The 14,953-nt window shown below is 52.6% G+C and overlaps 4 protein-coding genes across 6 annotated transcripts; 2 read left to right on the forward strand and 2 right to left on the reverse strand.

Moving 5' to 3' along the window:
• Nucleotides 1-3,931, reverse strand: J3458_021994 (uncharacterized protein). 3 transcript variants are annotated; one of them, XM_007814693.2, is made up of 6 exons: nt 3,551-3,931; nt 3,290-3,306; nt 3,014-3,174; nt 1,483-2,739; nt 982-1,419; nt 1-914 (listed from the first exon to the last, which is right to left on the reverse strand). In XM_007814693.2, exons 1-6 carry the CDS (start codon nt 3,601-3,603, stop codon nt 888-890), a joined length of 1,953 nt encoding a protein of 650 aa, XP_007812884.2. In that variant the 5' UTR covers nt 3,604-3,931; the 3' UTR covers nt 1-887. The 3 variants fall into 3 exon arrangements, with proteins under 3 accessions (XP_007812884.2, XP_065972093.1, XP_065972094.1); XM_066122872.1 differs by having other exon boundaries at nt 3,290-3,672; XM_066122873.1 differs by having other exon boundaries at nt 3,014-3,931.
• A 3,342-nt stretch (nt 3,932-7,273) lies between these two features.
• On the reverse strand, nt 7,274-8,572 carry J3458_021995 (uncharacterized protein; the record flags this gene model as incomplete). Its single annotated transcript, XM_007814692.2, has 4 exons — nt 8,261-8,572; nt 8,175-8,192; nt 7,917-8,120; nt 7,274-7,855 (listed from the first exon to the last, which is right to left on the reverse strand). Exons 1-4 carry the CDS (start codon nt 8,303-8,305, stop codon nt 7,274-7,276), a joined length of 849 nt encoding a protein of 282 aa, XP_007812883.2. The 5' UTR covers nt 8,306-8,572.
• Nucleotides 8,573-8,975: 403 nt separating this feature from the next.
• Nucleotides 8,976-9,921, forward strand: J3458_021996 (uncharacterized protein; the record flags this gene model as incomplete). The annotated part of the gene is made up of 2 exons (XM_007814691.2): nt 8,976-9,352; nt 9,432-9,921. The coding sequence occupies 2 exons, from the start codon at nt 8,976-8,978 to the stop codon at nt 9,919-9,921; spliced, it is 867 nt and encodes a 288-aa protein (XP_007812882.2).
• Nucleotides 9,922-11,417: 1,496 nt separating this feature from the next.
• Nucleotides 11,418-11,825, forward strand: J3458_021997 (uncharacterized protein; the record flags this gene model as incomplete). Its single annotated transcript, XM_066122874.1, has 1 exon — nt 11,418-11,825. One exon carries the CDS (start codon nt 11,418-11,420, stop codon nt 11,823-11,825), a length of 408 nt encoding a protein of 135 aa, XP_065972095.1.
• Nucleotides 11,826-14,953: the final 3,128 nt, after the last annotated feature.

Genomic DNA, 14,953 nt, shown 5'->3' on the forward strand with positions numbered 1-14,953 from the left:
AGGTCAAAGTGTAGTTGGGGTGGTCGGAGGATTCAAAGTGGCGGACCAATCTGATAGATGGATGCCCCGCCACCGCCGGCCCGCCACTCATTCTTTCTCTGTGCATTGCAAATCTCTGTTCGACACATACATGCACATCAATGACGCGCCTACGTACGCAATGTCATATCCAATTCTCGCCAACCACCCATGGTATAATACACTCCTCGGTCGCTTCCTGCGCCGCGGCTAGCAAAAAAAGTAAAAAGAAAAAAGAAAAGAAAAGAGCCACCACATACTACACGTGTCAAAACGTGAAGGTAAATGCACGCCATCCTCCCATCGAGTGAATGCTGCCAGATCCGCCTACGCCCCGGGTCTTGTCAATATTCCAAAACAAAGAAGCCGACACACGCATACGCCGTCCTCTATTCCATCGTTTTCATCATCAGATATACTCGATGTTTCCCCCTCCACCCAATGTTCTTCGTCTTCGTCTTCTTCTTTCAGCCTTGTGTCCCATTGTAAAGCCAACAAATCATATACAAAAGGAATATTTTTCTGCCACTTGTGTTGGCATGTGTAGTTCGCAAAAAGTGTCGGCGCCGCGCCAGCCAAGTAAAAAAGAAGAAGAAAAAAAGATCTTGCGGAAAAAAAAATGCCGAGACTTCAAGTAGAACATCAAAGGCCAGCTCTCCCGTATGCTCGTTTTGGGGCGCTTGCGAGTTCTAGTTGTTCTTGTATCCAGACGCCGTCAACCCCTTTTGGCGTGCCATCGCTCGCGTCGTGATCAATATATACTTCGTACACCCTGCCGCATTGTTGCTTGGATATCGGGGCCCTCCACTCTCAGAGCCTGCTAGATGTGTCGTCGCATGAAGTTGGTTTCGATTAGAACAATGTGTAGGCTACCTTCTAAAGTTTATTACGGCAAGCTACACAGCAATGTTAGGATGATGCTCGTGGGCATAAAGTTAATAATACCTTGCAGGAAATACGTACTCTACTGTTCGAACCATACGCCAGCTTTTGTCCGCTGACATCCCAGCACAGGCAGTGCTCATCTTCCTCTTCAGTGTCCGAGTTACCTTTCGGGCTGAGCCATCCTGGATGTGGCGGTCGGTTCCAGCTTGCCCTCGGCATCGTATGATTATCCACCTTCCATATTAATACTTGCCGCGATGAGGCGCCGGCGATAAAGGCGCCGTCGGGGGTAAAGGCAAGCCGTACGATTGGCAAGTCCATCGTCAGGAAACATTTCGCTTTGCTCTCAGGTTTCCGGGCATTCCATATTAGAATGGCACAATCGTCACCACCAGTAGCGATTAGTCGCTCGTCGTCGTGGGGGGCTTGATTAGGCGGCAAAGGCTGCCACGCCATGGTGGTGATGGCTCCTTGATGAGCTGAAATAGATCGCCGTTGCCCTGACTCATCCCATAGCTATCATTGTGTCATTATCAGCATCCGCATAACCCGCGTTTCTCAGGGGAAAGCATCACTTACATCAAGAATACCCTTGTCACTCGAAGTGGCAGCCAATTTTGACCGCCGGTCAAAAAGCACCTGGGTAAAACTATCATCCTCCGTGGTTTCGAATTTCCGTGACTGAATAATTGCTGAATTGGTGCAACGAAGGCACAGCAGTAAATCGCCGCCGCTCAACAAAAACTCCTCGTCGTCGATCCAGGCTGCGTCCAGCGCGGTCGTTTCTATGTCGTGTCCTGGTAAATGATAGTTCAAGATTTTGCCATTAAATGAATAAACCGTAATGAGGGCGCCTCCTCCTTTTTCTGGGGAAAGGGAGAGCAGGGCAGAGCTGCCTGGGTTCCAGCTGAGCTTTATAATGGGCGGCTCAGCCACATCCATGGTCTGCATGAGAACACCGTCGGCTGACCACACGCTCACTGCAGCCGACGTCTCCAAATCGGTGGCAACCGCAATGGCAGTGCCGTTGGGCGTCCATGACAATGCCGTGACGGTTGTTGTGCGCGGCATAGCTGGATCGATTAGAGTGCTGGCCAGGGGAGCCACGTGATCTCTGCCATCCTTGGCCGACTCGGTCGTTGCGTCCGAGGAGCGACAGATGGTCCAAACACGGGCTAGTGCATCGGTTCCAGCAGCAGCCAACATTGATGGGTCGCAAGGGTTCCACTCGCACTGGAGCAACACAGGCGCAATCTCGGCGCCTACTGGAGAGGGCGATGGCGTAGCTGTGGCTTCCGAGGCCTTGAGCGAAGAGTCCACGAGGTGGATAAAAGTGGTGTCTGGCGATAATTCCTCTACCTTGTCGACCTGCGTGCCCTGCTCGGGGCCATCGGTATGGATGATGGGCGGAGGCAGCTGCTCCCCTTCCAACGGCGACGGATAGGCGTGGTTGTTGCTGGCGTCGTGTTGGCCGTCATGAGAGTTGGGTTGAGGGTGAGGGTGATGGTGATGGCTGGGATCAATGTCCATGGGTGTGGTGGCGGAGGTTGAGGTGGTGTTGGTGGTTGTGGATGTGGTGGTGGCAGCCGTGGCCACGGGTGCGGATGCGGATGCGGATGCGTCAGTGTAGCCATTGCTCAGACGCGGTTTCTTTGCCGGCGAGCCATTCGGTAGCTGGAGCTGTTGTTGGATGCGCTTCCGTGATAATTCTACGTCGCCGCCGACTGCAGCGCCCTCGCCCTCGGCCAGCTGCTGCGAGTTCAATGGTCCAAAGACGCCGACCTGCAGCGACTCTGCCTCTGCCTCGGCCCCGGCACTGGCGGCATCGCGAGACCGCTGCGATGAGAATGTCTAGTCAGCCAAAATACAATCTCAACAAGGTCGGGTCTTGCGTTTGCCTGCTTGCCTGCTTGCTTCGACTGTGCGAGGCAGCCTAAAGCAGACAAGGCTCGACGAGGGGACATGAGGAGCCTGCACGTCCACCCCCGAACGGCCCAGGCAAGAGACAAAAGGAGAAGCCATGCATTCGGGTGAGACGTCGTAGCAGTCCCGACAAAGCAGACCACAGGCAGACGGGAGAGAAAAGGGAAAGAAAAGTAAAGGGACTTACCTTGTTGAGTGCAAATTCACGTTCAAGAGCATAGTACATTAATCCTCGGTTGATGAGCGACACAAGTGCCTGGCTCTTGACGTGAGGCGCGAAGGAGAAATCTCGGTGTGGCTCGTTTACCTGCCACTCCTTTTGCAACTTGGCGGCGGTTTCGCGGTAATCTGCAATCAAAAAGAACAAGTTCAGTTAGATACGGTCTTCCGCTATGGAAAAATGCCCAGAGCCTGCGCATGTCGTTGTATTTGCAAAGGTGCAAAAAGAGCTGGTGCCACGTACTCGCTTCCAGCAGATACCTGCACAACATATTAAAGTTAGCAAAGACAAAAAGGAACCGGCAAACCACTGGGGAAGGCGCCGGGGGGACGGAGTCTCTCAACGTCAGTGCTGGCAGGAGAACAGAGCAGCAATAACGGTAGGCGGGTTTAAAAAAAAAAAGAGGGCGAAGCGCGTCGGCGAGACGGTTCTCAATGCTGCAGCAGGACGAGTCGAGAGAGTCCGAGAAAAGTCGAGGCGCGGTTGGGGACATCCGGAACGAACCTCCAGACCAGAAAGTTGACCCTATTCGAGTCGATAAATTCCTTGTCCACCATGGTTGCCAAGCGCGCGCCGCAACTGGCGGCAAAGTGACGGGTGGCCGGGTAGTCCTCCTAGAGGCAGAATATAGTCGTGGAGTGCAGGCTTAGTACTTGTTGATGTGAGGAATGTCGTCGAGCAGCCGCCGGGGCAAGGGCGACACACGAGAAGTCGTTGACCGGGCAGATAGAAGCAAAAGTGAGAGTCAAAGTGAGGGAGTGAGTGAGTGAAGATTTGAGAGCGAGATGAAATCCACATCTCTGGTGCTGGAGCTGGGCCAGGTTGAGTGGCTCTGGGGCAAGGTACTCCGTACTGGCAGCGCTATGGAGAGAGCACCAAGCATCGAGGTACCCGGGTACCTTGCTCGGGTCCTCAATTGTGGTGTCCATGTCTGGGCTTTGTTCACGTACCTGGGTACCTGAGTACCTGGGTACCTTACCTGTCCTGGGCAGCCTTCCACTTCCAGCACCTTCAACCCCAACTGGTCGCGGACGCCAGACAGCAACGAGCAACGAACCGCCAGTAACAACGGAGTATGGAGTCTGGTACGTACATACCTCGACGTCCCTCCATATGTCCGCCCACCTGCAGCCTCAAGCTGGCAACCAGACATGTTTGCCGAGAGCCCGCACCCGCCAGCCAAGCGAAAGTGCGCTGCTTTGTCTGCATCACATCTGCGTCAACTGTCAACTACATACTGCCTTCTCGTGACTGTCTGCCCAGTGCCAATGCCGATCGAGTCCCTGGCGTCTTGACTGGCGCTCAACTGTTGTTTGCGGGCCCCCTTACCGACTACCAGCCAGCCCAGCCCAGCCGGCAAGGCAAGGCAAGGAGGCAAGGCGAGGCGAGGCAAGGCGAGACTGGCACACACTGACAAACTTGGCGCCCACCAGGCTTATAGAACCATTGAGCCAATGTCCTGTCTGTCTTGTCACTCCCGCCTGGATGAGCAAGGGTGTGTGTGTGTGCGTGTGTTCGTGCATGTGGGTAAACATGGGTTAATGGATAGAGCATTGCCATGGGGGGGGTGGGGGGCGTGTTCTCAAAGTCTCGTAGATTCAGAAGCTTAAATGTGGGTTTTGCTCTCTGGCTTGATATTCGTATCGTCGACGACTTTGCGCATCTGTCCTCTGTTCTTTTGTCCTCTTTGCCTGCAGCTTGCACCAAACTCAGCTTGGGCCCTGCTGCCCCCTTCGCCCATTGTCACGCGGAAGCAACACCGCTCTGGCCGCTATTCCTTGACAATGGAGACATTTTCGATAGGGACACCGCCTTGTCCAGGATCCAAGAGCATTTGCCTTTCCCCTGGCCGCTTCGTTTCGTTTCGGGCATCGTCACAGCCCCGTCTACAAAATACGCTTCAACATCTTCTCACCTTGGTGACAAAGGGTGTTTCTACAGCAGATGGGAAAAGGCCCTTCGGCTTAAACCGTCCCTGCATTCTCCTTCTTTTCTAGACGGGGATTCCGTGTGACAAGGACACACAGGGCGGGTGGGTCCTATTCGACATGGTCTTCAAAATGATGGGATACGGCGTGCCTACAATTGAGGGCCCAAGACCATCAACAACCATGGGAGCGAAACGTGAGGCTTCTGATTTTCCCCAGCATGTTCGTTCTCATCACTGTCTGTTTCCTCATTGCTCGTGGTTGTACACTGACCTGTTCCTGGTGGGACACATCGGTGCATGACTGGGTGACTCGTTGCAAACGCAACCACCAAACGCGGATCTTGTGCGGATGCGCTGCCGTCAGCCATCGTCACTCGTGGCTTTGCCCGCTTCAGTGTTACGGAGTAATCAGAAACAAGCCTGCCTGCATAGGGCCTGGGGCTGAAGGGTGACGGGCCCTCGATTGATGTGAAGTGGAAACACCTAGTTCCAGGGTCTCTCGGTCTCCCGTTGTGAGTGGCGCCAGATGCAGCAATCAGAACCAGATGCTGGGTCGGCCCAACATGCCGCCCAGCATTGGCCGATTGAAAGCTGATCAATTTTTGTCAACATCATAGCCACAGGGGAACCAGAGCCCAGTCATACACACCCTGGCTGCGCAAGCCTTGGGACGTCGATTTTGAAGGGCGTCTATCATTGATAACTAAGCAGCCATTGCCTTTGGCCAAACTTGCAACTCCCGCCTCGTCAGTCTACTATTCGTGGCAGGTGGCGTCGTCCAAGTTTGTTGCTCTAGGACTGAAGCGATTCTCCCACGTTGTTGGTCATGAGCCAGGGCCACAGTGGTGGGTGGCGGCAAAGGACCTGGGACGCAGAGGCCTAACCGTAAGTAATCTTGCGACCGGACCACGGGAAACCTAGATTGCCACCCGGCACTCATCCCATCATTGAGACGAAATACTAGCTAACCTCGGGGAACGGGGGCTGGCGGGAACCCTGGACAGTCGTCGTCATGGAGAGGCCGTTCTCCTGCCCCGGAAAGGTCTAGTCGCTGGTCAACTTTCGCAGTTTCTATATCTGATCGAGCTCTTCGCTTCACGGGGGTTGATTTGAGACGCGTCTACGATGCGCTTCGGGCACGATGATGAGGATAAGGGCGTTTGCTGCACCTCTCACCCTCGCTCGCATGCTCGTGCTCAAAACTTTTGTCGGAGGGCGGGCCCATGTTCCTCTGGAATCTGAGACGGCGCAGATCGCCTGGTACAATGCTTGTGGGTGTTGCCAAAAGGGCCAAGGGCACTCAATGCAGCTTTGGCCAATGGCGGGACCGAGAAACTTGCCCCATCGTGCCTGCCTTGCATTTGCATTGTAGTCCGTAGTGAAGCAACTTTCTACAAACCACAAATGCCCGCCGTCGCAGTCCACAAATGGCTTTCCCACAGTCAGGGGCAATTCGAGAAACGGCTTCGCAGCAATGTAACAACATCCTAATAGCATTATTCCAGTGTCAGTCATTTTAGCGGCTCTTCAGGGGCCGTTTTTTTTCCTCAGGAATGCACACCAACCATGGTCAGTCTTCGCTCCACATGCTCTCAATGACAAACCTTGCACACAGATCATGCCTGCCCAGACCCTTCACTCAAATTGGATGGGAGTTGCGTGACACTTAACAGGGATTGCAAGGACATGACTGATTTGTGCGGAAATTTCGGCGCGTGAGAGAGAAGAATTGTAAATTTTTCTTCCTAAAGAGTGCCACCTTTCCACCACATCCCGGCCGGAACAGCGTCGACTTTTAACTGGGCACCCGTCAATAATCAACATCACTTTACTCCGCGAAGACACATTCAACGAAAGACGGGGGGTCTGATGCTGCGAACCACTGTGCCTCGTCGACTGTCCGCGAAGACAAGCTTCTTGTCGAGAAACTCGAGTATGGTTGGGGATTGAACACAACCGCATCCACGCCTCACCTTGAACCGCAAACAGAGACGGACGTTTCCGCTCCCCACTCCACCGCATCTATCTATTTTAAGCACGCAGCATCATGCTCTACATGTCCCGGCATGCACGTCGACGAAACCAGGCATAGTCTAAGATCTAGTCCATGCAGTAAGTTCAAATATGCCAGACGCTTGTATACCGCAAGTTCATTCATGATCACCTTCATCTTGTTGCAAACGATAACGTAAACCCAGCTTCAAACAAGACTCGAATATCCTGGGCTGTGGCACCAGCCTAGAATATAGGCACACATAATTCACGGGGCTGTATATACACTTTTCGATTCCATAGGCTCACTGTCTCGCCCCCCTGCCCCCTGGTGCCATAGTTCTTGAACGTAAGCCTTCAAAGGCTGCTGATACTGTCCTGAAAACAGAGGTCGATGGCGGCACATCCCGTATATAAATGCTCCCACTGGCTGTTGTCACATCTTCAGGTTCGGCATTTTCAGATTCTTCTGGTGAGCCATGCTGGGAAAGCCACTTCTTTCGTGCCCATGGAAGGAAATTGTAGTAGCCTCCACACGCAAAGACCCCGAGCCACAGTGCAAGTTCTGTTCCATATATCACCATGCCCAAAACGTCCAGCTTGGGCTGGAAGAAGACGGATATCAAGGAGAACAAATCTCCGGCGGCGTCGATTCCGACAAACAGAAACGATATCCCTCGGACAGTGCGATGAACCCAGATGTCCCAGTAATGGCTCAGCACACCTGCGGCAAGCAGACTAGCGGACAGCACAGCCATGACCGTCATTGGCCAGTCAACACCTCGGTGTTTGAGAATTCCAAGGCCAACTATGAGGGCAGCTTGACAGCCGCCCATGATGACCACAATCGGCGCCAGGGTAAGCATTGATCGCGAAACAGTCCATCCCTAGCCAGGGTTAGCCCTTTTCGTCTCATTAATGGCAGTGTGTGCGTTTCGAGACATGTACCCTCTGGTAGTAGCAGCATTGAATCCATGTTACCAAGCTAAGAAACGTGAGAACTTGAGGCTGTATACGCAGTGCAACGTTGAACTCCTCGACAATGTTGTATACTCCAAGAGGGACTCCCGCCCAGGCCCACAGCATCATCATCGATGACTGAAGACCAGTTGCATTGTGTCGTCGGTGGTTGACCACGATTTGGGGTATAAGCTATGATTGGTCTCAGCCTTAACCGGATGAGGCGGATTCGACCATGGAACGCACCTGAATAGACCAACAAATCTGCACAAGGTGCTGTTAATGGTGACTCGTGCGCCACAATTTGACCATGTTTACGAGGAATAACTCACAGCTCCAAGTGTGCCAAGCACGTTAGCCACAACAGGAACGTCCATCCCTTAGGTAACATATAGAGGATCAATGGAATATGGTAACATTATATTTACATTGAGAGGTTCTTCATTAAATACTGTGACGGTGATGGCGCCATGATCCGGTACGAATTTGCCCGCAACGCAACCTGATGTCGTGAGTGGATCTCGGATTCCGAGCCTTTCCAAGATCCAGCCACACCCACTGAATTACGGGCCTGGGCGTATCCAGAGTAAAAGGGGAGAAAAGAGGCAAAAAGAAAGAAAAAATAGAGATTTGAGCAAATAGCCTCATCGGGTAGTATTGCAAACATGTATCACGAATATCGATCTCGTTTCTCGATATAGTCAACTCAAGCAGCCACGATTTCCTTTAGCCTGAGGCCAGAACGCGCCACCAGCCACATCACACCCAACACAATAAGGCACGTGTCATCCTCCTCAAGCCTCTTGCGGCATTGCATCCAACACCACGAGAGCTCAAGAAATCTGGTTCCCAACCAGCTCAGCCAGGCCACAATTCCAACTTTACTCCCAGCCAGCACCTAGCTCAGAGCACACCCCGCCGCGACGACCACATCTCTCCAACGCAGTACCTCCTTCTCATGAATATATAAAGAGAACAAGGGACCTCCTCCCATCTCGCCTCTAAAACAACCCCCCCCCCCTTTTCCTTTCCCCGTTCACGCCTGCCATGCCTCCGAGATTAAACATCCCGCCCGTCACCCGCACCATCCTGATAGTTTTGCTGTCGCAGTCCTTCCTCAGCGCAGCAATACGATACCGACAATGGACTGAGAACTCGCACATCGTCATCCCCTACCTGACGCTCGTGCCACAGCTGTCGCTCGTGTTCCCCTGGACCTTTCTGTCGTCGGCGCTGGTGGAAAGCAACGTCTTCACCTTGGCCATCTCCGGGCTGACACTGTACCATGGAGGGCGGTACTTGGAACGAGCTTGGTCCTCGGCGGATTTGGCCAAGTTCTTGGTCTTGGTGACTCTTGTCCCTAACATTTTGACTTTTTTGGTCATGGTGCTCTTTTTTACTCTTACTCGCAATGAGAGCTGGACGTAAGTGCAGTCTCCCCATTTTCTTTGAATTGTTTTCCTCGCAGAGGGTTGCTAAAACTAAAATGTGACGTGAATGTAGTCTGACAACCATTTCTGGCGGCATTTCTATCCAAATCGCCTTCCTCGTCGCATTCAGCCAGCTCATCCCCGCGCATACCGTCACCCTCTTCCGCGGCATCGTATCGCTCAAAGTGCCCCGTTTTCCCGCTCCTCTACATAGGCATCGTGACAGTCCTATCCCTGACGCCTCTGCTCTCGAGAGCAGCCCTGTGGCAGGCCACATTTGGCTTCCTCGCGAGCTGGACATACCTCCGGTTCTACAAAAAGGTGTTTCCCGACCTGGACTCGTCGCAGCCCGCGTCTCTGCGCGGCGACGCCAGCGAAACATTTGCGTTCGCCGAGTTCTTCCCGGGGCCTGTCAAGCCCTTTGTCGCCGCCGTGTCGGGCCAGGTTTTCGATGTCCTCGTCGCCATGCGCCTATGCACGCCCTTTTCGCACGCAGACATGTCCGCGCGGGGCGATCGCGCCCTGCAGAGAGGCACCCCTGGTACGGCTCGCGCCGAGGCTGAGCGCAGAAGAGCCATTGCGCTGAAGGCTCTTGACCAGAGACTCAACGCGGCCGCTACACGGGCTCCTGCTCCCACGCAGCCTTCTGGCCCCCCGATTCAGACACAACCACAGCCTAGTGCTCATACAGCTATGGCATCGCAACCCGGTGCAGTGCTAGGGGAAACAAAATTCGAGCCAGAGCACGATGATGGAACAACCAGCAAAAACTAGGTGGGGGGCTCACTGGGCATAGAATATCTGTCGCAGTGTAGAATATGTATGGTGTTGTAAGAGTGGATGGTTTATTTTATAGTGTCGGATGGAGATACCATCGTCTTAACAGGACGGAGTTGGGATGCTTGGGATGTCTTTGCTCTTTCTTTGTGTTGCTGTTATAGGGGGTTCGTTTGTCTCGTGGCTCTTAATGCATGGCAATAAAGCGATATTGGTGTATCTCATCCCAAGTATGGTGTGTGTTTGGTTGTAAATGCAACCGACCATGCCCTCTTATTCTCGCCAATTCGGGCAATTTCAAGTCGCGCCGCATCCAATCGCGGGATCGAGGTGTTTTTCATTGGCCCACATACCAAGATGTCGATGGATAACTTATTATTATGCAACGACCCAGGCCTGGGCAACGATCTAATGGGGGGTTGCCACGCTGAAATCAAAGACATCTGCACAGCGGCTCGAGCTCGCCTGCGGCTTCGCATGAACCTCGAAAACGAAAAAAAAAAAAAAAAAAAGGTTCTCGAATGAAGCGGCCTTTTTTGCCATCAGAACACCCTGTCACAACGCATGCAGAAACACACCGCTTGTCACGAGCGCGTTGCTATAAAAAGTAGGATTGCTTTAGGGTAGCTGTTCGCACGGCTGAATCCTGGTCTGTCTGGCCCAGGTAACTACCGTCTGCGCTCATGTGCATGCGCAGGTGACCTCATTGCGCTAAAACCAGGCGTCGGGAGCTGCGGGTCATTCTTTTTTTTTAGGTTGCCGATTGACAGATGACATTAGGCTCGGCGGGCTGCAGATTCTGGTTTGCAAGAAGGGTACGAAGTACTCCGTAGGCGACCGCCACAGTACTAGATGGCTGCTGGGGTATTCGTGACCTTCCCTTTCTTTTTACTGTTTTATTATTAATATTTACTGACGGCATTCCCCTTTTAACCGAAACTTGAATATATTACGAAGTAGTAATGCATAGTATTTTGTTGAACAAGCCTTTCTTATGGCTAGAGCTGAGAATTAAGGTATCGATTTATCGCACGCGTTGCAATTTCGTACTGTGATGTGTTAGGGTATACTTACCTAGGTAGGTATGGGTCGCCTAAAAATTGTGGGGTCAGAGACGCGACCAGAGGTGAAACTTAGACTCTCGCAGTAGCGTTTGCCGGAGTCATGATACTCTGCATGAATTGCGGGAGGGTTGCCTCACCACAAGAAGTCTGCCGGAGCAAGCAAGGACTGCGGATGGAACTCAGGCGATTTCTTAGAGCCAGCGAGTCCAAATGACGCGATGACAGGCCCGTCGGTCGCGGAGAAACTGGCATTTGACCGTCGATACCGGAAAGGGCTTACACATGCGACAAAGCGAGGTATGCAGGCCGTGGCATACTCTCCCTGTGCGATGACGACCCCAGAACGAACACATGAATCTCATCTGACGTGCCATGATCGCAGAGCCACGCTGTGTTGGCTGCAACAGCGGCGACAGAGGCGGCGGGGGGTTGCCGCCACGGACAACGCACCAGTGACTCCTGCGCAGCTGCGGAATGGACTTTGTGTGCCACCCTTTCTCCCCGAGTCGTCATATAACTACCGTTTCGTTCGATATGGATGGGCTTGGCCTGGCCTGGGCCCCATCAGCCGACTTGACTTTGTAAACCATGGTGTTTTGAGCATCGGCAGCGGCGCCGAGGAATAACATTTGGACTTGAGCCCGCAGACTGGGGTAGTCAGGAACTGTGACGGTCACGATGACCCAGATCCGTTGGCAGGCTGGTGACAAGAAGTTGTGATTGTGGAACTGGGCACGTCAGCGAGCACTACATTAGGCAACGCTAATGGTTCTAGTGTCATGTTAATGTGGGCAAGGAGGACATCTGGATAGAAATAATGTTTGGCTAGGACGACTCAGGAGAGGCATCGAATGGGTGGATTGGGACAAGGGGAGGTTTGGTCTGCGCTTCTGAAGTACCTGGGTACTAGTGTTCGCTCAGTACGAAGCATGGGCGTAACTGTTGCTGCGGATGTACTTCGTACATGCAGTCTTTTGTTGCTTATTGACCTTGGAAGTTATCCAAGCACGTAGTACGTACTACTCCGATACATTCTGGCAATCACGAGCGGCGGGGCCCGAGTCTTTGTGGGGACGAGCATGAGCCGGGGGTTGGCCGCAGCCAGTAGGCGGCGGAATTAGGGAATAGAAAAGTGTTTTTCGTTCTGGGCCGAGCCAGGATAATAAAAGGGCGTGGGAGGGCAGAGGATGAGAGAGGCTGAAGAGAGGAGGGTCTGGTCTCGACGACCCAACTCAAGGATTGGTTCAAGGATCCGAGGAGAGGGAGTGGACTGAGCCCTTTTCGGCTTTTGTTTTTGCCCCTATTTTGTATGGGGATAACGTACTGTTTATACGGAGTACGGTCACACACCTTTATAAAAAATCGCTTAAATGAAGCTATTTTAAGATACTTATTATCCACATTAGCTGTCACATAATATCATTCATTACGGCTGCCTATTATAAATCCTTTTTTGTCCTTAATAACTTTCAACTGAGCTAGGAAATATAATATGTATCTTTACATATAAATTCATATGTAGGGGTACCTGACATCATTAACACAGCGATTATGTGGCATACATGTGTTTTACCTCCATTACCTGGCCCGAGTCAGGCCGGCCTGTCTTAATTACCTTACTGATTACTAGCAAATTCCAACACTGGCAGCTGAAGGGGCCCAGCCACATCTGAAGGCAGATGCACCGAGCACGGCCAGAAAGGGCGTGGACTCTTAAATGTCAACTTGGAGAGGACGGGGAACAAGGGGTGGGGACAAAGAGGCGTCTGGTGTGGTTGTGGCGGCACGTCAGCGAGTTCGGCAGGTTTCCTTTGGGGGCTTCGGAGCCCCAGATAAGAGGGAAAGGAGCCAGACAGCGTCAAAACTGATGCTGACTCCGTACGCAGCAGCAGTAGCAGTACTCAAGTGTCAAGAGTTTAGAGTACAATGCCGCCCTGAGTACGGACACTTTGATGCTACCCAAACACCCAAACACCCAAACACCCACACAAACACTCAATCACCACCAGGCCAGATGCGTACAGAGTACATGCATTCATTGACTTATACAATAGACGAGTTTTCTGCCGAGAGACAATGTTAGCTCCCGCACCATCACTGTCCAAAGTGGACAGGTGAGCAGCCGTCGACAAGTCGCCCGTCGTCTTCCACTTACCACTTGCAGCAACGCCGCTCATGACCTCGTCAGTGCGAAAGTGTTAACGCCCTTCCACTCCGCGATCAGCCTGCAGCACGAGGTTGGATATTTCTGGTCGTCGACACCACCCTAGCTTCGTGTATAGCCTCCGATGCTGCCCCAGCACACGGCGGGATGCGTTTTGCCTTCCCGACCCCTGCTGAGGCTATTAAGACCTCGATCCGACAGAAGCACGGAGCACGATGCAATAGGGCAACTGTGCAGTCTGAGCATCTGAGCATTCCATCCATAGGGGAAAGAGCGTGATGTAACACATCCATGCCCAGTACCCAGCCGCCACTCGTGTGTCTGCATGGTCCTGCACACAGACTGCATCATAAGGAGGACATGGGGGGAAGTCCCTTGGCCGAACGCCATCTTTGCCATGTTGGCTATGTTTGGGCATTGGCTGCGGGAGCAGGTTGTTGGCGAGCAAGCCACCTTGTTGGTGCGCGCGCACGATGGCTTGAGTCTGGATCCTTATCCATTAAACGTGGTGAGTGATGACCCTTTATTTTTCTTTTTTGGCTTGGCCAGTTTGAAACCTTTCAAGGGGGATGGGGCGCTAGAGTGCAATTGTGGCCCCATTCCCAGGGCTTGGCTGACAATATTACAGACTTTTCTGAAGAGTGGTTGCATCGTCTCAACACCACATGCGGTCGGGTCACGACATATCGTGGTGTTCAACTCGTCGCGGCCCTGGTGCTCTGGTTCATTGACCCGATAACGACTATATCACGCGTATGAAACTCAGTTTCCGCCCAAATTTTGCAATAATTGCAACTGCCCTGGCAAGAGTTACTATTTAACGTTGGAGTATTCTCCTTCAAACTTTGTTTTAGCGCAGGGCGCTTGACAATGATGCCGGGGCTAGGCACAGCACAATCGATCTTGCTGTTATTGGCTCTTGTCGTCGTTGAGTGCCTGACAATATGGCAGCGTTCTCATAGTCGCTGCCAGGCTTGGCTCACGAAAATTATGTGTCTCGTGCAATACTTGTCGGTGTATTACTTATACCACTCCCAAATTGGCGCCGCTTACCTGGTTTTGCAAACCGAAACACCCTAGCTCCCATAACGATACCTGCTACGACACGGCATAATCCACAGAGATGTTATGGAAATACCACTACCTCCACCCTTTTCCTGTGGTGGGCTTTGCCCCTTGTAACCGGGTGATGGATTCGGCCGTATTGGCATGCCTGCACTGACCTGCATCGTTTGGCGTTGGAAGTTATGTCAAAGTTAAGATGACTGCCCGTTTGTGGCTCCTCTATGACGCTGGCAACAATGATGAAAAGGGCCGAGATCCAGAAACCAGACCACATTACGACAACATGTTGTGCAGCCCAGATTTTGGCCCGCTCTTCCAGAAGCACAAACACGTGCCTAGCATCTCATGCACCGTGCTGTGAGAGCGCCACCACACTAAAAACTTTGACGTGGCCCTTCGCCCGAGTTCGAATATTTGTTATCACGGTGCGATTAGTACCTGGCCCTCATTGACTCTGCAAGCCTGGATTATGAAGGTTGTTGGTCACCAACTGCGAAAAGACTCAGCGCAATATGTGCTCAGACT

Source organism: Metarhizium acridum (assembly GCF_019434415.1).
Source record: "Metarhizium acridum strain ARSEF 324 chromosome Unknown scaffold_587, whole genome shotgun sequence".
Lineage (NCBI taxonomy): Eukaryota > Fungi > Ascomycota > Sordariomycetes > Hypocreales > Clavicipitaceae > Metarhizium > Metarhizium acridum.